Below are 24263 nucleotides of genomic sequence, written 5' to 3' on the forward strand. Positions count from 1 at the left end.
GGGCTACAGATACTCACTGTGCCTGTATATAGAGCTACAGATACTCACTGTGCCTGTATATAGAGCTACAGATACTCACTGTGCTGTATATAGGGCTACAGATACTCACTGTGCTGTATATAGAGCTACAGATACTCACTGTGCTGTATATAGAGCTACAGATACTCACTGTCCTGTATATAGAGCTACAGATACTCACTGTGCCTGTATATAGGGCTACAGATACTCACTGTGCCTGTATATAGGGCTACAGATACTCACTGTGCTGTATATAGGGCTACAGATAATCACTGTGCCTGTATATAGGGCTACAGATACTCACTGTGCTGTATATAGAGCTACAGATACTCACTGTGCCTGTATATAGGGCTACAGATACTCACTGTGCCTGTATATAGGACTACAGATACTCACTGTGCCTGTATATAGGGCTACAGATACTCACTGTGCCTGTATATAGGGCTACAGATACTCACTGTGCTGTATATAGGACTACAGATACTCACTGTGCCTGTATATAGGGCTACAGATACTCACTGTGCCTGTATATAGGGCTACAGATACTCACTGTGCTGTATATAGGGCTACAGATACTCACTGTGCTGTATATAGGGCTACAGATACTCACTGTGCTGTATATAGAGCTACAGATACTCACTGTGCCTGTATATAGAGCTACAGATAGTCACTGTGCTGTATATAGAGCTACAGATACTCACTGTGCTGTATATAGAGCTACAGATACTCACTGTGCCTGTATATAGAGCTACAGATACTCACTGTGCCTGTATATAGAGCTACAGATACTCACTGTGCTGTATATAGAGCTACAGATACTCACTGTGCCTGTATATAGAGCTACAGATACTCACTGTGCCTGTATATAGAGCTACAGATACTCACTGTGCTGTATATAGGGCTACAGATACTCACTGTGCCTGTATATAGGACTACAGATACTCACTGTGCTGTATATAGAGCTACAGATACTCACTGTGCCTGTATATAGAGCTACAGATACTCACTGTGCCTGTATATAGGACTACAGATACTCACTGTGCCTGTATATAGAGCTACAGATACTCACTGTGCCTGTATATAGGGCTACAGATACTCACTGTGCTGTATATAGGGCTACAGATACTCACTGTGCTGTATATAGAGCTACAGATACTCACTGTGCTGTATATAGAGCTACAGATACTCACTGTGCCTGTATATAGGGCTACAGATACTCACTGTGCCTGTATATAGGGCTACAGATACTCACTGTGCCTGTATATAGGGCTACAGATACTCACTGTGCCTGTATATAGGGCTACAGATACTCACTGTGCTGTATATAGGACTACAGATACTCACTGTGCCTGTATATAGGACTACAGATACTCACTGTGCCTGTATATAGGGCTACAGATACTCACTGTGCTGTATATAGGGCTACAGATACTCACTGTGCTGTATATAGGACTACAGATACTCACTGTGCCTGTATATAGGGCTACAGATACTCACTGTGCTGTATATAGGACTACAGATACTCACTGTGCCTGTATATAGGACTACAGATACTCACTGTGCTGTATATAGAGCTACAGATACTCACTGTGCTGTATATAGAGCTACAGATACTCACTGTACCTGTATATAGGGCTACAGATACTCACTGTGCTGTATATAGAGCTACAGATACTCACTGTGCTGTATATAGAGCTACAGATACTCACTGTGCCTGTATATAGAGCTACAGATACTCACTGTGCTGTATATAGAGCTACAGATACTCACTGTGCTGTATATAGAGCTACAGACACTCACTGTGCTGTATATAGGACTACAGATACTCACTGTGCTGTATATAGGGCTACAGATACTCACTGTGCTGTATATAGAGCTACAGATACTCACTGTGCCTGTATATAGAGCTACAGATACTCACTGTGCTGTAAATAGAGCTACAGATACTCACTGTGCTGTATATAGAGCTACAGATACTCACTGTGCCTGTATATAGGGCTACAGATACTCACTGTGCCTGTATATAGAGCTACAGATACTCACTGTGCTGTATATAGAGCTACAGATAATCACTGTGCCTGTATATAGGGCTACAGATACTCACTGTGCCTGTATATAGAGCTACAGATACTCACTGTGCTGTATATAGAGCTACAGATACTCACTGTGCTGTATATAGGACTACAGATACTCACTGTGCCTGTATATAGAGCTACAGATACTCACTGTGCCTGTATATAGGACTACAGATACTCACTGTGCTGTATATAGAGCTACAGATACTCACTGTGCTGTATATAGGGCTACAGATACTCACTGTGCCTGTATATAGAGCTACAGATACTCACTGTGCCTGTATATAGGACTACAGATACTCACTGTGCTGTATATAGAGCTACAGATACTCACTGTGCTGTATATAGGGCTACAGATACTCACTGTGCTGTATATAGAGCTACAGATACTCACTGTGCTGTATATAGGGCTACAGATACTCACTGTGCCTGTATATAGGACTACAGATACTCACTGTGCCTGTATATAGGACTACAGATACTCACTGTGCCTGTATATAGGACTACAGATACTCACTGTGCCTGTATATAGGGCTACAGATACTCACTGTGCCTGTATATAGAGCTACAGATACTCACTGTACCTGTATATAGAGCTACAGATACTCACTGTGCCTGTATATAGGACTACAGATACTCACTGTGCTGTATATAGGGCTACAGATACTCACTGTGCTGTATATAGGGCTACAGATACTCACTGTGCCTGTATATAGAGCTACACATACTCACTGTGATGTATATAGGGCTACAGATACTCACTGTGCCTGTATATAGGGCTACAGATACTCACTGTGCTGTATATAGAGCTACAGATACTCACTGTGCTGTATATAGGGCTACAGATACTCACTGTGCCTGTATATAGGGCTACAGATACTCACTGTGCTGTATATAGAGCTACAGATACTCACTGTGCTGTATATAGGACTACAGATACTCACTGTGCCTGTATATAGAGCTACAGATACTCACTGTGCCTGTATATAGAGCTACAGATACTCACTGTGCCTGTATATAGAACTACAGATACTCACTGTGCCTGTATATAGGACTACAGATACTCACTGTGCCTGTATATAGAGCTACAGATACTCACTGTGCCTGTATATAGAGCTACAGATACTCACTGTGCTGTATATAGAGCTACAGATACTCACTGTGCTGTATATAGAGCTACAGATACTCACTGTGCCTGTATATAGAGCTACAGATACTCACTGTGCCTGTATATAGGGCTACAGATACTCACTGTGCCTGTATATAGAGCTACAGATACTCACTGTGCCTGTATATAGAGCTACAGATACTCACTGTGCTGTATATAGGACTACAGATACTCACTGTGCTGTATATAGAGCTACAGATACTCACTGTGCCTGTATATAGAGCTACAGAAACTCACTGTGCTGTATATAGAGCTACAGATACTCACTGTGCCTGTATATAGAGCTACAGATACTCACTGTGCCTGTATATAGGACTACAGATACTCACTGTGCTGTATATAGAGCTACAGATACTCACTGTGCTGTATATAGGGCTACAGATACTCACTGTGCTGTATATAGAGCTACAGATACTCACTGTGCTGTATATAGGGCTACAGATACTCACTGTGCCTGTATATAGGACTACAGATACTCACTGTGCCTGTATATAGGACTACAGATACTCACTGTGCTGTATATAGAGCTACAGATACTCACTGTGCTGTATATAGAGCTACAGATACTCACTGTGCTGTATATAGGACTACAGATACTCACTGTGCCTGTATATAGAGCTACAGATACTCACTGTGCCTGTATATAGAGCTACAGATACTCACTGTGCTGTATATAGAGCTACAGATACTCACTGTGCTGTATATAGGGCTACAGATACTCACTGTGCTGTAAATAGAGCTACAGATACTCACTGTGCTGTATATAGAGCTACAGATACTCACTGTGCTGTATATAGGACTACAGATACTCACTGTGCCTGTATATAGAGCTACAGATACTCACTGTGCTGTATATAGAGCTACAGATACTCACTGTGCCTGTATATAGGACTACAGATACTCACTGTGCTGTATATAGAGCTACAGATACTCACTGTGCCTGTATATAGAGCTACAGATACTCACTGTGCCTGTATATAGAGCTACAGATACTCACTGTGCCTGTATATAGAGCTACAGATACTCACTGTGCTGTATATAGGGCTACAGATACTCACTGTGCTGTAAATAGAGCTACAGATACTCACTGTGCTGTAAATAGAGCTACAGATACTCACTGTGCTGTATATAGAGCTACAGATACTCACTGTGCTGTATATAGAGCTACAGATACTCACTGTGCTGTATATAGGACTACAGATACTCACTGTGCCTGTATATAGAGCTACAGATACTCACTGTGCTGTAAATAGAGCTACAGATACTCACTGTGCTGTAAATAGAGCTACAGATACTCACTGTGCTGTATATAGAGCTACAGATACTCACTGTGCTGTATATAGGACTACAGATACTCACTGTGCCTGTATATAGAGCTACAGATACTCACTGTGCTGTATATAGAGCTACAGATACTCACTGTGCTGTATATAGGGCTACAGATACTCACTGTGCTGTATATAGAGCTACAGATACTCACTGTGCCTGTATATAGAGCTACAGATACTCACTGTGCTGTAAATAGAGCTACAGATACTCACTGTGCTGTATATAGAGCTACAGGTACTCACTGTGCCTGTATATAGGGCTACAGATACTCACTGTGCCTGTATATAGAGCTACAGATACTCACTGTGCTGTATATAGAGCTACAGATACTCACTGTGCTGTATATAGGACTACAGATACTCACTGTGCTGTATATAGAGCTACAGATACTCACTGTGCTGTATATAGGGCTACAGATACTCACTGTGCCTGTATATAGAGCTACAGATACTCACTGTGCCTGTATATAGAGCTACAGATACTCACTGTGCTGTATATAGAGCTACAGATACTCACTGTGCTGTATATAGGGCTACAGATACTCACTGTGCCTGTATATAGGACTACAGATACTCACTGTGCTGTATATAGAGCTACAGATACTCACTGTGCTGTATATAGGGCTACAGATACTCACTGTGCTGTATATAGAGCTACAGATACTCACTGTGCTGTATATAGGGCTACAGATACTCACTGTGCCTGTATATAGGACTACAGATACTCACTGTGCCTGTATATAGGACTACAGATACTCACTGTGCCTGTATATAGAGCTACAGATACTCACTGTGCCTGTATATAGGGCTACAGATACTCACTGTGCCTGTATATAGAGCTACAGATACTCACTGTGCCTGTATATAGAGCTACAGATACTCACTGTGCCTGTATATAGGACTACAGATACTCACTGTGCCTGTATATAGAGCTACAGATACTCACTGTGCCTGTATATAGAGCTACAGATACTCACTGTGCCTGTATATAGAGCTACAGATACTCACTGTGCTGTATATAGAGCTACAGATACTCACTGTGCCTGTATATAGGACTACAGATACTCACTGTGCTGTATATAGAGCTACAGATACTCACTGTGCTGTATATAGGGCTACAGATACTCACTGTGCTGTAAATAGAGCTACAGATACTCACTGTGCTGTATATAGGACTACAGATACTCACTGTGCCTGTATATAGAGCTACAGATACTCACTGTGCCTGTATATAGAGCTACAGATACTCACTGTGCTGTATATAGGACTACAGATACTCACTGTGCCTGTATATAGAGCTACAGATACTCACTGTGCCTGTATATAGAGCTACAGATACTCACTGTGCCTGTATATAGAGCTACAGATACTCACTGTGCTGTATATAGAGCTACAGATACTCACTGTGCCTGTATATAGGACTACAGATACTCACTGTGCTGTATATAGAGCTACAGATACTCACTGTGCTGTATATAGGGCTACAGATACTCACTGTGCTGTAAATAGAGCTACAGATACTCACTGTGCTGTATATAGGACTACAGATACTCACTGTGCCTGTATATAGAGCTACAGATACTCACTGTGCCTGTATATAGAGCTACAGATACTCACTGTGCTGTATATAGAGCTACAGATACTCACTGTGCTGTAAATAGAGCTACAGATACTCACTGTGCTGTATATAGAGCTACAGATACTCACTGTGCCTGTATATAGAGCTACAGATACTCACTGTGCCTGTATATAGAGCTACAGATACTCACTGTGCCTGTATATAGGGCTACAGATACTCACTGTGCTGTATATAGGGCTACAGATACTCACTGTGCCTGTATATAGGGCTACAGATACTCACTGTGCCTGTATATAGGGCTACAGATACTCACTGTGCTGTATATAGGGCTACAGATACTCACTGTGCTGTATATAGAGCTACAGATACTCACTGTGCTGTATATAGGGCTACAGATACTCACTGTGCCTGTATATAGAGCTACAGATACTCACTGTGCCTGTATATAGAGCTACAGATACTCACTGTGCTGTATATAGGGCTACAGATACTCACTGTGCTGTATATAGAGCTACAGATACTCACTGTGCTGTATATAGAGCTACAGATACTCACTGTGCCTGTATATAGAGCTACAGATACTCACTGTGCCTGTATATAGGGCTACAGATACTCACTGTGCCTGTATATAGGGCTACAGATACTCACTGTGCTGTATATAGGGCTACAGATAATCACTGTGCCTGTATATAGGGCTACAGATACTCACTGTGCTGTATATAGGGCTACAGATACTCACTGTGCCTGTATATAGGGCTACAGATACTCACTGTGCCTGTATATAGGACTACAGATACTCACTGTGCCTGTATATAGGGCTACAGATACTCACTGTGCCTGTATATAGGGCTACAGATACTCACTGTGCTGTATATAGGACTACAGATACTCACTGTGCCTGTATATAGGGCTACAGATACTCACTGTGCCTGTATATAGGGCTACAGATACTCACTGTGCTGTATATAGGGCTACAGATACTCACTGTGCTGTATATAGGGCTACAGATACTCACTGTGCCTGTATATAGAGCTACAGATACTCACTGTGCTGTATATAGAGCTACAGATACTCACTGTACTGTATATAGGACTACAGATACTCACTGTGCTGTATATAGAGCTACAGATAGTCACTGTGCTGTATATAGAGCTACAGATACTCACTGTGCTGTATATAGAGCTACAGATACTCACTGTGCCTGTATATAGAGCTACAGATACTCACTGTGCCTGTATATAGAGCTACAGATAGTCACTGTGCTGTATATAGAGCTACAGATACTCACTGTGCTGTATATAGGGCTACAGATACTCACTGTGCCTGTATATAGAGCTACAGATACTCACTGTGCTGTATATAGAGCTACAGATACTCACTGTGCCTGTATATAGAGCTACAGATACTCACTGTGCTGTATATAGGGCTACAGATACTCACTGTGCCTGTATATAGGACTACAGATACTCACTGTGCTGTATATAGAGCTACAGATACTCACTGTGCCTGTATATAGAGCTACAGATACTCACTGTGCCTGTATATAGGACTACAGATACTCACTGTGCCTGTATATAGAGCTACAGATACTCACTGTGCCTGTATATAGGGCTACAGATACTCACTGTGCTGTATATAGGACTACAGATACTCACTGTGCCTGTATATAGGACTACAGATACTCACTGTGCTGTATATAGAGCTACAGATACTCACTGTGCTGTATATAGAGCTACAGATACTCACTGTACCTGTATATAGGGCTACAGATACTCACTGTGCTGTATATAGAGCTACAGATACTCACTGTGCTGTATATAGAGCTACAGATACTCACTGTGCTGTATATAGAGCTACAGATACTCACTGTGCTGTATATAGAGCTACAGATACTCACTGTGCTGTATACAGGGCTACAGATACTCACTGTGCTGTATATAGGACTACAGATACTCACTGTGCCTGTATATAGAGCTACAGATACTCACTGTGCTGTATATAGGGCTACAGATACTCACTGTGCTGTATATAGGGCTACAGATACCACTGTGCCGTATATAGAGCTACAGATACGCACTGTGCCTGTATATAGAGCTACAGATACTCACTGTGCTGTATATAGGGCTACAGATACTCACTGTGCCTGTATATAGAGCTACAGATACTCACTGTGCCTGTATATAGGGCTACAGATACTCACTGTGCTGTATATAGAGCTACAGATACTCACTGTGCTGTATATAGGGCTACAGATACTCACTGTGCTGTATATAGGGCTACAGATACTCACTGTGCTGTATATAGAGCTACAGATACTCACTGTGCCTGTATATAGGACTACAGATACTCACTGTGCTGTATATAGGGCTACAGATACTCACTGTGCTGTATATAGGGCTACAGATACTCACTGTGCCTGTATATAGAGCTACAGATACTCACTGTGCCTGTATATAGAGCTACAGATACTCACTGTGCTGTATATAGAGCTACAGATACTCACTGTGCTTTATATAGAGCTACAGATACTCACTGTGCTGTATATAGGGCTACAGATACTCACTGTGCTGTATATAGAGCTACAGATACTCACTGTGCTGTATATAGAGCTACAGATACTCACTGTGCCTGTATATAGAGCTACAGATACTCACTGTGCCTGTATATAGAGCTACAGATACTCACTGTGCCTGTATATAGAGCTACAGATACTCACTGTGCTGTATATAGGGCTACAGATACTCACTGTGCTGTATATAGGGCTACAGATACTCACTGTGCTGTATATAGGACTACAGATACTCACTGTGCTGTATATAGGGCTACAGATACTCACTGTGCTGTATATAGGGCTACAGATACTCACTGTGCTGTATATAGAGCTACAGATACTCACTGTGCCTGTATATAGAGCTACAGATACTCACTGTGCTGTATATAGAGCTACAGATACTCACTGTGCCTGTATATAGGGCTACAGATCCTCACTGTGCTGTATATAGGGCTACAGATACTCACTGTGCTGTTTGGTGACATGGTGTGTACCACACTCAACATGGACCAGAGGAAGCAAAGGAAAGAGTTTTCTCAGGAGATTAGAAAGAAAATTATAGACAAGCATGTTAAAGGTAAAGGTTATAAGACCATCTCCAAGCAGCTTGATGTTCCTGTGACTACAGTTGCACATATTATTCAGAAATTTAAGATCGATGGGACTGTATCCAACCTCCCTGGACGTGGCCAAAGGAGGAAAATTGATGACAAATTAAAGAGACGGATAATACGAATGGTAACAAAAGAGCCCAGGATAACTTGTAAAGAGCACTTCAAGCTCACTAGCCATCTTTGAGCCTGTTACAGAAGAAGAAGTTACCCAGCTCCTCGATTCTTCTCGTCCTACAACCTGCAACAGTGACCCCATTCCTTCACATCTCCGGCAGTCTCTCTCACCGGTGGTCACCACTCACCTGACTAAAATATTTAACCTCTCTCTTTCGTCAGGTATCTTTCCCTCCTCAGTTAAACATGCCATCATAACCCCTTTACTTAAAAAGCCATCCCTGGACCAGAACTGCACTGCTAACTACAGACCTGTCTCTAACCTTCCTTTCATCTCTAAACTCCTGGAACGCCTGGTCCACTCCCGCCTAATCCGCTGTCTCTCAGATAACTCTCTCCTCGACCCTCTACAATCTGGTTTCCGCTCCTCACACTCTACTGAAACTGCCCTCACTAAAGTCTCTAATGATCTACTAACAGCCAAATCTAATGGTCACTGCTCCCTGCTGATCTCCTGGATCTCTGCAGCATTTGACACTGTGGATCACCAGCTCCTCCTCACTATGCTCCGCTCTATCGGCCTCAAGAACACTGTTCTCTCCTGGTTCTCCTCCTTCCTCTGACCGCTCCTTCACTGTTTCTTTTGCCGGCTCCTCTTCCTCTCCTCGTCCCCTTACTATCGGGGTCCCGCAGGGCTCAGTCCTAGGCCCCCTCTTCCTCTTTCTATACACTGCCCCTATTGGACAAACAATCATCAGATTTGGGTTCCAGTATCATCTCTATGCTGACGACACCCAACTATACACTTCTTCCCCTGACATCACCCCTACCCTAATACAAAATACCAAGGATTGTCTGTCTGCTGTGTCTAGCATCATGTCCTCCCTCTATCTGATACTGAATCTCTCCAAAACTGAACTTCTTGTGTTTCTCCCCTCTACTAATCCAACTCTACCTAACATCGAAATTACCTTGGAGGGGTCAACCATAACTCCCAGCAGCACGCCCGCTGACTTGGGGTCATATTCGACACTAACCTTTCCTTTACTCCCTAAATCCGATCACTCACCCGCTCTTGTCACCTGCACCTTAAAAACATCTCCAGAATCCAATCTTTTCTCACTTTTGAAACTGCTAAAACTCTTACTGTCGCTCTTATTCACTCTCGTCTGGACTACTGCAACTCTCTTCAGATCGGTCTCCCTCTTACCAAAATTTCCCCTCTCCAATCTGTCCTGAATGCGGCAGCCAGGGTCGTATTTCTGTCCAGCCGCTTCACCGATGCCTCCACCTTGTGCCAGTCATTACACTGGTTACCCATTCGCTACAGGGTCCAATATAAACTCATTGCTCTCACCCACAAAGCTCTCCACAGTTCTGCCCCGGGTTATATCTCCTTTCTCATCTCAGTCTATCGTCCTACACGTGCCCTCCGTTCCACAAATGACCTAAGACTAACATCCCCCATAATCCGAACCTCGCACCTCCGTCTCCAAGACTTCTTTCGTGCTGCACCAGTTCTCTGGAATGCTCTATCCTAGACGATCCGATTGATGCCTAGCCCCGATGTCTTCAAGCGCGCTTTAAAAACCCATCTCTTTAAACAAGCCTACCACCTGAAATACCCAGTAAACTAACTTTCCCCTGTTCCCTCCTAAATACTATTCAGAATCTGCTCCCTACTGTTCATCTGTCTCTACACCCTCCATGCACACGATAACTGCACTCGGTAATTGAGTATTGCACTGGAACATACAGGCTGAAGACCGGATCATACAGCTTTATATGATGCCAACTTATTATTATTATAATTGCCAGACCTGAAATAACAAGCACTTTCCACCTATTGTGTTCCCCCATTTCCTTGTAGAATGTAAGCTTGCGAGCAGCCGGACCCTCGCTCCTGATGTAACTGTTTAAACTGTCTCACCTTGTATTGAATTTATTGTTTGTACATGTCCCCGCTTAATTGTAAAGTGCTGCGGAATATGTTGGCGCTATATAAATAAAAATTATTATTATTATTATTATTAAAGAGATTAAAGGTGAACTTCAAGCTCAAGGAACATCAGTGTCAGATCGGACCATCCGTCGTTGTTTGATCCAAAGTGGGAGACGACAAAGGAGAACACCATTGTTGAAAAAAAATCATAAAAAAGACAGACTGGAATTTGTCAAGCTACATGTTGACAAGCCACAAAGCTTCTGGGAGAATGTCCTATGGACAGATGAGACAAAAATTGAAGTTTTTGGCAAGGAACATCAGCTCTATGTTCACAGATGGAAAAATGAGGCATATCAAGAAAAGAACACTGTCCCTACTGTGAAACATGGTGGAGGCTCTGTTATGTTCTGGGGCTGCTTTGCTGCACCTGGCACAGGGTGTCTTGAATCTGTGCAGGGTACAATGAAATCTCAAGACTATCAAGGGATTCTAGAAAGAAATGTGCTGCCCAGTGTCAGAAAGCTTGGTCTCAGTCGCAGGTCATTGGTCTTGCACCAGGATAATGACCCAAAACACACAGCTAAAAACACCTAAGAATGGCTAAGAGGAAAACACTGGACTATTCTGAAGTGGCTTCTATGAGCCCTGACCTAAATCCTATTGAGCATCTTTGGAAAGAGCTGAAACATGGCGTCTGGAAAAGGCGACCTTCAACCATGAGACAACTGGAGCAGTTTACTCATGAGGAGTCTCCAAAATACCTGTGGAGAGGCGCAGAAGTCTCATTGACAGTTACAGGAATCGTCTGATTGCAGTGATCGCCTCAAAAGGTTCAACAAAATATTAAGTTAAGAAGAAGAACCATCATTTCTGTCCAGGCCGATTTCATGTGGAAGCAGAAAAGCAATGTCTGACTTTCATTTGTTCATTTTCATAGATTTTTAATTTATTATTACTTTTGTCAGATTCAAGTTATTTCTGTGACCATTGTGGTTACTCTTTCATTAAACGAGGGGGACCAACAATTTTGACCACGTGTGTAACCCCGAAAGCACCAGCATTTCCATGTAGGCAGCGTCGGGGGTGGGGGCGCTGCGCTCAATACCTTCTCTTGAAGTTTTTCCACAAATCCCACAGGATCGGTCAGGGCGTCCCTCTGGTGCTGCGATAACCTCTCCATGTCTAGCACGGCCTGCGAGCGCTGCGCCTCCAGCACGGAAATCGTCTGCAAGAGCCTCTGATAACTGCGGGGACAAAAGAGACAGTCAGCAGCGATGCAGAGGCGCGGCCCAGTGTCTGCGGGGCGGACGGTGGGCCGAGGCGCGGCCCAGTGTCTGCGGGGCGGACGGTGGGCCGAGGCGCGGCCCAGTGTCTGCGGGGCGGACGGTGGGCCGAGGCGCGGCCCAGTGTCTGCGGGGCGGACGGTGGGCCGAGGCGCGGCCCAGTGTCTGCGGGGCGGACGGTGGGCCGAGGCGCGGCCCAGTGTCTGCGGGGCGGACGGTGGGCCGAGGCGCGGCCCAGTGTCTGCGGGGCGGACGGTGGGCCGAGGCGCGGCCCAGTGTCTGCGGGGCGGACGGTGGGCCGAGGCGCGGCCCAGTGTCTGCGGGGCGGACGGTGGGCCGAGGCGCGGCCCAGTGTCTGCGGGGCGGACGGTGGGCCGAGGCGCGGCCCAGTGTCTGCGGGGCGGACGGTGGGCCGAGGCGCGGCCCAGTGTCTGCGGGGCGGACGGTGGGCCGAGGCGCGGCCCAGTGTCTGCGGGGCGGACGGTGGGCCGAGGCGCGGCCCAGTGTCTGCGGGGCGGACGGTGGGCCGAGGCGCGGCCCAGTGTCTGCGGGGCGGACGGTGGGCCGAGGCGCGGCCCAGTGTCTGCGGGGCGGACGGTGGGCCGAGGCGCGGCCCAGTGTCTGCGGGGCGGACGGTGGGCCGAGGCGCGGCCCAGTGTCTGCGGGGCGGACGGTGGGCCGAGGCGCGGCCCAGTGTCTGCGGGGCGGACGGTGGGCCGAGGCGCGGCCCAGTGTCTGCGGGGCGGACGGTGGGCCGAGGCGCGGCCCAGTGTCTGCGGGGCGGACGGTGGGCCGAGGCGCGGCCCAGTGTCTGCGGGGCGGACGGAGGGCCGAGGCGCGGCCCAGTGTCTGCGGGGCGGACGGAGGGCCGAGGCGCGGCCCAGTGTCTGCGGGGCGGACGGAGGGCCGAGGCGCGGCCCAGTGTCTGCGGGGCGGACGGAGGGCCGAGGCGCGGCCCAGTGTCTGCGGGGCGGACGGAGGGCCGAGGCGCGGCCCAGTGTCTGCGGGGCGGACGGAGGGCCGAGGCGCGGCCCAGTGTCTGCGGGGCGGACGGAGGGCCGAGGCGCGGCCCAGTGTCTGCGGGGCGGACGGAGGGCCGAGGCGCGGCCCAGTGTCTGCGGGGCGGACGGAGGGCCGAGGCGCGGCCCAGTGTCTGCGGGGCGGACGGAGGGCCGAGGCGCGGCCCAGTGTCTGCGGGGCGGACGGAGGGCCGAGGCGCGGCCCAGTGTCTGCGGGGCGGACGGAGGGCCGAGGCGCGGCCCAGTGTCTGCGGGGCGGACGGAGGGCCGAGGCGCGGCCCAGTGTCTGCGGGGCGGACGGAGGGCCGAGGCGCGGCCCAGTGTCTGCGGGGCGGACGGAGGGCCGAGGCGCGGCCCAGTGTCTGCGGGGCGGACGGAGGGCCGAGGCGCGGCCCAGTGTCTGCGGGGCGGACGGAGGGCCGAGGCGCGGCCCAGTGTCTGCGGGGCGGACGGAGGGCCGAGGCGCGGCCCAGTGTCTGCGGGGCGGACGGAGGGCCGAGGCGCGGCCCAGTGTCTGCGGGGCGGACGGAGGGCCGAGGCGCGGCCCAGTGTCTGCGGGGCGGACGGAGGGCCGAGGCGCGGCCCAGTGTCTGCGGGGCGGACGGAGGGCCGAGGCGCGGCCCAGTGTCTGCGGGGCGGACGGAGGGCCGAGGCGCGGCCCAGTGTCTGCGGGGCGGACGGAGGGCCGAGGCGCGGCCCAGTGTCTGCGGGGCGGACGGAGGGCCGAGGCGCGGCCCAGTGTCTGCGGGGCGGACGGAGGGCCGAGGCGCGGCCCAGTGTCTGCGGGGCGGACGGAGGGCCGAGGCGCGGCCCAGTGTCTGCGGGGCGGACGGAGGGCCGAGGCGCGGCCCAGTGTCTGCGGGGCGGACGGAGGGCCGAGGCGCGGCCCAGTGTCTGCGGGGCGGACGGAGGGCCGAGGCGCGGCCCAGTGTCTGCGGGGCGGACGGAGGGCCGAGGCGCGGCCCAGTGTCTGCGGGGCGGACGGAGGGCCGAGGCGCGGCCCAGTGTCTGCGGGGCGGACGGAGGGCAGAGGCGCGGCCCAGTGTCTGCGGGGCGGACGGAGGGCCGAGGCGCGGCCCAGTGTCTGCGGGGCGGACGGAGGGCCGAGGCGCGGGCGGACGGAGGGCCGAGGCGCGGGCGGACGGAGGGCCGAGGCGCGGGCGGACGGAGGGCCGAGGCGCGGGCGGACGGAGGGCCGAGGCGCGGCCAAGTGTCTGCGGGGCGGACGGAGGGCCGAGGCGCGGCCCAGTGTCTGCGGGGCGGACGGAGGGCCGAGGCGCGGGCGTACGGAGGGCCGAGGCGCGGCCAAGTGTCTGCGGGGCGGACAGAGGGCCGAGGCGCGACCAAGTGTCTGCGGGGCGGACGGAGGGCCGAGATGCAGAGAAAATATCCACAGAGCGGACAAAAGGCGCCACCTGAACACACAACCTCTACAGACCCGTATACGCCTTCTGTCGCCACGTTAAGGAAGCAAAACCCATCTTGCCCTCTGCAGTTGCGCCACCAACGCGCCCACCACCTCCGTGTGCAGGGACATCACAAATACACTGAGGACAAAATTACAAGCTCGGACAAAGTCGCGGCCAACCTGGATATTAAAGAAATGTCTACAACTGAGGAAGTTTTTCCTTATCAGATATAATGATGAACCCTTTCATATGGAAAAACTTAAAGGGATTGTCCACGAACAAAGTCAATTTTAATTAATAGATCTTAGAATAAAATATTGCAATAATATAATATGTTATGTAAGAGCAGTAAAAAGCACATGGCCCAATGGTCTAATTCATATATGTAATAAAAGGATAAAAAAAACTTGAATAATACAGATAATAAAGTATGATGCCAACAAATGTGCCCCTAAGCACAGTGAGATAACCCCACAGTGAATTCCTCCACACGCAAGGTATGATGACCGTACTGTACCCTCCTCAATCCCCAGACAAAGACCCAATCACAGTATGATTCCCCAACTGTGATCCCCACACAACCCTCCATACAGAATAATGGGCCCCGCACAGCCCTCCATACAGTATAATGGCCCCACATAGTCCTCCATACAGTATAATGGCCCCACACAGCCCTCCATACAGTATAATGGCCCCACACAGCCCTCCATACAGTATAATGGCCCCACACAGCCCTCCATACAGTATAATGGCCCCACACAGTCCTCCATACAGTATAATGGGCCCCACACAGCCCTCCATACAGTATAATGGGCCCCACACAGCCCTCTATACAGTATAATGGGCCCCACACAGCCCTCTATACAGTATAATGGCCCCACATAGTCCTCCATACTGTATAATGGCCCCACATAGTCCTCCATACAGTATAATGGGCCCCACATAGTCCTCCATACAGTATAATGGGCCCCACATAGTCCTCCATACAGTATAATGGGCCCCACATAGTCCTCCATACAGTATAATGGCCCCACATAGTCCTCCATACAGAATAATGGGCCTCACATAGTCCTCCATACAGTATAATGGCCCCACATAGTCCTCCATACAGTATAATGGGCCCCACATAGTCCTCCATACAGTATAATGGGCCCACATAGTCCTCCATACAGTATAATGGGCCCACATAGTCCTCCATACAGTATAATGGGCCCACATAGTCCTCCATACAGTATAATGGCCCCACATAGTCCTCCATACAGTATAATGGGCCCCACATAGTCCTCCATACAGTATAATGGGCCCCACATAGTCCTCCATACAGTATAATGGGCCCACATAGTCCTCCATACAGTATAATGGCCCCACATAGTCCTCCATACAGTATAATGGGCTCCACATAGTTCTCCATACAGTATAATGGCCCCACATAGCCCTCCATACAGTATAATGGGCCCCACATAGTCCTCCATACAGTATAATGGCCCCACATAGTCCTCCATACAGTATAATGGGCCCCACATAGTCCTCCATACAGTATAATGGGCCCACATAGTCCTCCATACAGTATAATGGCCCCACATAGTCCAGGTAGCCGATATAGTTGAAAGTGCGATGCCTAGCAGGGGCCCGTCGTCGAGGGCCAAATACTGAGATGCGGCCGCTGCGCTCTAAGCTTTATATTTTATCTATATTTTTATATTTATATTTGTGACGGAGTTTTCTAATTTATTTTAGTCTGCAGCCCGATAACGAGTGTCCCTGCAGGGTTTCATAATGTGCCTTCCCTCAAGCAGCCACCAGGTGGCATCATAATCAATGACCATCCTTCCCAGTTAACCCCTTCCAGACCAGCCGTTATTTGCTAGTGGCCGCAGACACGAGACAACCGGAGCCGAAACAACATGCCCGATTGCTAACCGCTAGGCCGGCCACCTGACGGGGGGACGGGGACCTGCCGGGCTCCAGAGAGGCGCTGAGGATCGGGGGGAGTCTCCCTTTCAAATACAATAGTATATAGTAATTTTTGGGTGGACCCTTTAATTAACCCTTTGTATTATCTAACACTCAGTTCGGGGGCAATAAGCACATAGTGATGGGAGATCGGGGCGCACATGATAAACCTGCGGTGGAGCTGCGTACATCCAAGCTAGAGACAGACAGCAGTGGTATAACGGCGCCATCTAGTGACAGCTGCAAAGATGGCCGTCAGTAATACATCTCTGGGCGAATCTCCTGGAATGTGGGGAGCTTCGCACATTCTGACACGAACGCTGCCGACAGTCACAAATTACGACTTCCCCCCAACCCTACTGATAGTGACCGGTACAGTTGTCAATTTCATCATCTATATTTCCAGGAGGAATAACACAGGAACGGCACAATGCAGACTTCCATGAAGAGTTATTATTACGTATAGGCAGTCATACAAGAATAAATCCTACATCCGGGAGGAGCGATGACCTTAATATCCATGTGACAGCCCCGAATAAATCCTGCAGCACACACGGGTTACTGCGACCAAAAAAAAAGGATTCTGTCCCTTTACAGGCGACGATCGCATGATCAGTGGTGGAAAAACATGAGAAAAAGACGCTGCCCTCTAGTGGTCGGTCGTGTACAACCCTCTGGAGATTTCCAGCACCTGCGGCTCCCGATCCTCACTTTCTCCTCTCATTTTTTACGTTGAATGACGGACACGTTCGCTCGCAATTCGTATTACTTTTTTTTACTTACAGTGCCTGGCAAAAGTATTCACCCCCTTTGGCATTTTTCGTGTTTTGCTACCTCACAACCTGGAATTTTACTGTTTTTTACGCGTTTGCATCAGTTCATGTAGAGAACATGCCGACAACTGAGAACATTTGGTTTTCTTTTTATTATGAAGCAAAGAACAAATAGGGTAAAATAACTGAAGTCTTCAGTGTGCATAACTATTCACCCCACTAAAGTCAGTACTTTGTGGAGCCTCCTTTTGCGGCAATTACAGCTGCAAGTCGCTTTGGATAAGTCTCTCTGAGCTTTCCCCATCTCACCACTGGGATTCTTGCTCATTCCTCAAGGCAAAACTGCTCCAGCTCCTTCAGGTTTGCTGTTCACCAGAGGAAACCATCTATCTTCACGTCTGACCACAGATTCTCCATTGGATTTAGGTCTGGGCTGTGACTCAGTCCCTCCAGAATATTGACATGTTTCCTCTTAAACCACTCGAGTGTTGCTTTAGCAGTGTCCTTTGGGTCATTGTCTTGTTGGAAGGTGAACATCCGTCCCAGTATCAAATCACTGACAGACTGAAACAGGTTTTGCTCAAGAATATCCCTGTATTTCTCACCATTCATCTTCCCCTCGACTTGGACCATTTTCCCTGTCCCTGCTGCTAAAAAACATCCCCACGGCATGATGCTGTCACCACCATGTTTCACTGTGAGGATGGTGTTCTTGGGGTGATGAACTATGTTGGTTTGGCACCAGACAGTTTAACTTGGTGACCAAAAAGTACAGTTTTGGTCTCCTCTGACCACAGCACCTTCCTTCATACATTTGAGGAGTCTCCCACATGTCTTTTGGCAAACTCAAAACGAGCCTTAAAATTTGTGTGTGTAAGTAAAGGCTATTTTCTGCCAACTCTTCCATAAAGGCCACTGCTATGGAGTGTACGGCTTACTGTGGTCGATGGATACTCCACAGTCTCTGCTTGGGAATTCTGCAGATCCTTCAGGGTTACCTTTGGTCTCTCCTTGGCCGGGCTGAGAGTTCTGATGGGCGCCCTCTCAAAACAGAAGTGCGCATGCACTGGCACACGTCTTTCCGGCTCACATACCAGAAGTATTTTGCGGCCATTGCTGTGCGCATGCGCACTGTTTTCAGCTCTGCATGCAGTTGGGCAGAGCACATTGCGCAAGCGCAAGCAGGCAATTTCTCTGCGCAACTGTGGGATTTCACCCGGCTACTTGGATGACACATTAGGTGTCACCCATGTAAATCAAAGCAGAACGGTGAGCAGCAGCCAAGGGGAGGGATGGAGAGGCCTGAAACATCACCCATAGGCCCGGACTAAGAAGTTTAGCATACAGCGCAGGAGACATTAAAAGGTTTTTTTTGGGTGTCTACAGGGGGAGTCCGGGAGTTATATAAAGATTTAGGGAATGCAGCGCAGACGCTGAATAAGGTGATATTTTTAGCCAATATGTCACTTAACTGGTGACAGGTTCCCTTTAATGGTGGAGCGTCGAGACCTCCTCGGCCTTCGTGGTGGAGCGTCGAGACCTCCTCGGCCTTCGTGGCGGAGCGTCGAGACCTCCTCGGCCTTCGTGGCGGAGCGTCGAGACCTCCTCGGCCTTCGTGGCGGAGCGTCGAGACCTCCTCGGCCTTCGTGGCGGAGCGTCGAGACCTCCTCGGCCTTCGTGGCGGAGCGTCGAGACCTCCTCGGCCTTCGTGGCGGAGCGTCGAGACCTCCTCGGCCTTCGTGGCGGAGCGTCGAGACCTCCTCGGCCTTCGTGGCGGAGCGTCGAGACCTCCTCGGCCTTCGTGGCGGAGCGTCGAGACCTCCTCGGCCTTCGTGGCGGAGCGTCGAGACCTCCTCGGCCTTCGTGGCGGAGCGTCGAGACCTCCTCGGCCTTCGTGGCGGAGCGTCGAGACCTCCTCGGCCTTCGTGGCGGAGCGTCGAGACCTCCTCGGCCTTCGTGGCGGAGCGTCGAGACCTCCTCGGCCTTCGTGGCGGAGCGTCGAGACCTCCTCGGCCTTCGTGGCGGAGCGTCGAGATCTCCTCGGCCTTCGTGGCGGAGCGTCGAGATCTCCTCGGCCTTCGTGGCGGAGCGTCGAGATCTCCTCGGCCTTCGTGGCGGAGCGTCGAGATCTCCTCGGCCTTCGTGGCGGAGCGTCGAGATCTCCTCGGCCTTCGTGGCGGAGCGTCGAGATGTCCTCGGCCTTCGTGGCGGAGCGTCGAGATCTCCTCGGCCTTCGTGGCGGAGCGTCGAGATCTCCTCGGCCTTCGTGGCGGAGCGTCGAGATCTCCTCGGCCTTCGTGGCGGAGCGTCGAGATCTCCTCGGCCTTCGTGGTGGAGCTTCGAGATCTCCTCGGCCTTCGTGGCGGTGCTTCGAGATCTCCTCGGCCTTCGTGGCGGTGCTTCGAGATCTCCTCGGCCTTCGTGGTGGAGCTTCGAGATCTCTTCGGCCTTCGTGGTGGAGCTTCGAGATCTCCTTGGCCTTCGTGGTGGTGCTTCTGTAAAGGACATATTGATACTCATGCTATGGCAACTCCACTTTGTCTGCTTGCTTCAAAATCATGTTACTATACTCTTTGCATAACATACATTCTTTCCTCTTGATTCACATGCAACTTTCCCACACTAACCTTTTCTCTCAGGAACATTCTATGAGACACCCTGCTCCTGTTATCTAGCTAGTCTGAGCCGGGATGTGTAACCTTGTAAATTTCCATCATGCGCCGAACTAACGATAATATGACCATATGTGTATTTCCGTAATAATTGTACTAACATTGGTTTAAGCCTGTAGTATGGCTGTAGGTGATTGGCTATTGATATACTCAAAACAATATAAAATGCTAAGCAGAAATAAACGAGATTAGAGATTCTCTGAATCCTCCCATACAGAGCACTGCCTCCGTCTGGTTTCCTATTGGATTGTGCAATCAACATAATAATTTGACACTCACTTGGTCAACCGTGAAGGGTCATTACTGCCCTCCCTCAACACTTCGAGAGCTCCTCGGCCTTCGCGGCGGTGCCTCGAGAGCTCCTCGGCCTTCGCGGCGGTGCCTCGAGAGCTCCTCGGCGGTGCTTGGTTAGTGGTGCCCCTTGTTAATGGTGTTGCAGCCTCTGTGACCTCTCAGAACAGGTAGTGTATATACTGACAGACATGTGACATTAGATTGCACACAGGTGGACGTCCTGTCACTAAGCATGGGATTTATGAAGGGAACTGCTTGCACCAGAAAGTAAAAGGAGTGAATACATATGCACATGCCAATGTTTAGTTATTTGATGCCATAAATTTCTGCCTATATTTTTCTCACTTCACCAGCTTAGACTATCTAGTGCTGATGCATCGCACATAAATCGGATTACAGAAATATGTACACACAGGTTTGTAACACAATAGGTAAAAAGCCAAGGGGGGTGAATAATTTTCTCATGCCACTGTAAATATTTGATTTTTTTGCAATAGCGTTTCACTAAAAGTGTTGGAGTATTTGTCCTCTCCATCCTCTATGTATCACTGTACATACACTGCAGAGAGTTACCAGTGACCGGTCAGTGAGCATCTCCTGAACTCTTCTTAGATCATTTATGATCAGATCGGGAGGAGAGAGAGAAGCGTTACACCAAGTGGATGAGCTCACTGACCGGTCACTGGTAACTCATTCTGCAGTTAATATACAGTGATACATAAAGGATGGAGAAAAACTAAATAAAACCCAATTGATTTTTAGACAAAATACATTCATTTAATGAAGATCTTCCCCCAGTTGTGTCCATATCCTGGCAGGATAGGAAACCCCAATCAGCCGTGACATGAGAACCTCGGGCAGAGGACGCGAGAACGGAGAATCCCTCTGTGATGGGGTCTGTCAGGGGGGATATAAAAAGGAGCAAGTGAAGAGTAACAGGGTCATGGGCGCCCGGCCGCCAGGTCCGATCTCACACACGCTGCCCACGAAGACGGCATTTTACGTAGGAAAGCAATGGCATCACTTCTTGGCAGATCCTGATAACACAAACCACCTCCCACCCTGGCGACGGCTCCACTTTATAGACTTAGCCCTCGAACGGGATTATTCACATCTTCATAGATGGACATTACTGGATGGGGCTGGTAAACACAAGCTGTTTTGTCATTTTCAGCTTCCTAAAATTTCCAGCCGTTCTTCAAATATTAACACTTATGTTTACAGCTTGTTGCCTAGGAGACCGACCACCGCTGCTGTCCAGCTTGTAAGTGCTGCGCTAAAGCTCGCCGGAGACATGAGGTAACAGCGCTCCGAGTGCCGGCAGCTTCAAAACAAGTCAAAAGCTGAATACAGAAGAGCTTGTAAGCGCTGCACGTGTTCTGCCATCCAGCAGCGGTGGTCGGTCTCCAAGGCGACGAGCTGTAAACAAGAGTGGCAAATTTTAACAAGCAGAAGCGTGCAAAATTGCTTTTATTTACCAGCAATATCTATCTACGAAAAGGAGAAAAACCCTTTAAAAAAAAAGGGGCCATCAGGTGAGAAGGAGTTACCACCTATCCACTGCTGATCGGTGAAGACCCAACAGCCGGGACCCCCCACTGATAGTGCCGCAGTTCAGACACGCGACCGCCGCTCCAATCAGATGATGGCCGCCGCTATGGCTCCTATAGACACTTATGGGAAAGATTGAATCTTCACAAACGACACGACACGACTCCCATCCCCTGCACAGACGGCGTCACCGGGGAGGCGTCAGGCGAGGCGGTGGGGGGGGGGGGCGCGTCGGGCAAGGCGGCGAGGCCGCGGGGGGAGGCGTCGGGCAAGGCGGCGAGGGGAGGCGTCGGGCAAGGCGGCGAGGCCGCGGGGGGAGGCGTCGGGCAAGGCGGCGAGGCCGCGGGGGGAGGCATCGGGCAAGGCGGCGAGGCCGCGGGGGGAGGCGTCAGGCAAGGCGGCGGCTACGGGGGAGGCGTCAGACAAGGCGGCTACCGGGGTTACACGTACTCTTTGTTGTGTTTCAACGCCACATGATCGGACTCGAAGAAATAGACGTCTGGCTCCTCGTCCTCCTCCTCCGCGGGCTGCACACTGCCGCTGTCCTTTGTGGATGGGGAGGCACACTCTGCGCCGGAGGAAGAACAGGGGGGTTTGTCCTGTGAACACTTTACGGCGCAGCTTTGCTTTTGGTCACCTCGACCGACCTCTTCCGGATCAACCCCAGAGCCATTCACGGCCCCGAGTCCGGCGGTCTCGGCCTCCTCTGCCTGCCCATTCTCTCCATACAGAGAAGGGCTGTCTTTCACAGACGCCAGCTTCCTAGGGGAAGTTCTTAAAGTATATCTATGTTCTTGAGTGTCTGAGAAGCAAATCTCCGAGGAGGAGAGCGGATCGGACCCCGGCGGATCGAACCCCGGCAGATCGGACGGAGACTCCGCCGGCGTCTCCTGAGCGGGGCTGGGAGGTTTGTGATCCTTGGTGACACTGTCCCCTACCACGTCCAGCTCCTCCTCGAGGTCTCGCCCGGTGGACAGCGGCTCGGTGCAGGGGCCGCCCGCCGCCGCCTCATTGGTCTGGGTTAGGCAGTTATGAAGTGTTTGGTGGTCCGGTCGGTCGGCCCGCTCCTCGGAGTGTGTGCAAGGCACGGTGTGGTCTGGGAACACGTCCTTTTTGCTGAGCACGGGGCACGGAGTTAACGAGCTCCCGTTCTCCGACACGATTAACTCCTTCGGGGGAGGGAATGCGCCCGTGTTATTCTGACGCCCGCCTGATGGGCGATTATTACAGTTTACAGCAGCAGTCTCATTGACAATACCATTAACAGCCTGATGGTTAAACACGTCGCCATCAGGGGGCGCTTTCCTCACGTCCGGCTCTGAGCCGCTTTTGATTTCCCTTTGGTTACTATCATCCAGTAGAAGACAGCGATGAGTTCGCTTAGGACGGGGGGTCTCCGCCTCATGGTCGGACTCAGAGTTCCTCCTCTCCGGGGACAATTCCTCCTCCTCCTCCTCGCTGCCGGCCTCCTCCGATCGCAGGTAACGTCTGATTTTTTTCAGCACAGGTGACAGCGGTCTACTCGACTTTTTGTCGCTGTTTTCCACGCTGTCTTTCTGGTTGTTGTCCTTCTCTGAAAGAGACAGTCCCCGCTTCCTCGGGCTCACCCAAGATTCCCGAGGGGCCGACGGCTTCAAGTCACCGCCCTTGAAGAGGCTTCCCTTTTGGATTGGAGCAGGTTCGGGCCTTTTCTTAGGAGACCTTGATCTTAGAAGTGCCGGGGGGACCTCGTCGTCCGAGTGGGCGATGCTGCGGTTCCTCAGGGTGCGCCCACAGAAGCTCTCGTCCAATCCGTTGAAGCCCACGGTAGATCTTGTGACGCGAGTCGATCGAGAAGCAGCCATGCTATGGATCACCCCGACTGTGAGACCGACATGATCCTCTCATTGGGAAACCTGCAACACAAAGACAAATTAG

General features: G+C 50.0%; 1 protein-coding gene across 1 annotated transcript in view; it reads right to left on the reverse strand.

The window, feature by feature from the left end:
• Positions 1-24263, reverse strand: part of ZZZ3 (zinc finger ZZ-type containing 3) — a 61424-nt gene that overhangs the window by 15738 nt on the left and 21423 nt on the right. Inside the window, exons 2-3 of the mRNA XM_073645264.1 lie at positions 22797-24241; positions 12387-12636 (exon numbers count right to left, since the gene is read on the reverse strand). Of these exons, the coding sequence (XP_073501365.1) occupies positions 12387-12636; positions 22797-24190 (1644 nt within the window). The 5' untranslated portion in view covers positions 24191-24241. The remainder of the gene's footprint in view (positions 1-12386; positions 12637-22796; positions 24242-24263) is intronic.

Source organism: Phyllobates terribilis, unplaced genomic scaffold, assembly GCF_046119375.1.
Source record: "Phyllobates terribilis strain yellow unplaced genomic scaffold, ASM4611937v1 Scaffold_8__6_contigs__length_399053987, whole genome shotgun sequence".
NCBI lineage: Eukaryota > Metazoa > Chordata > Amphibia > Anura > Dendrobatidae > Phyllobates > Phyllobates terribilis.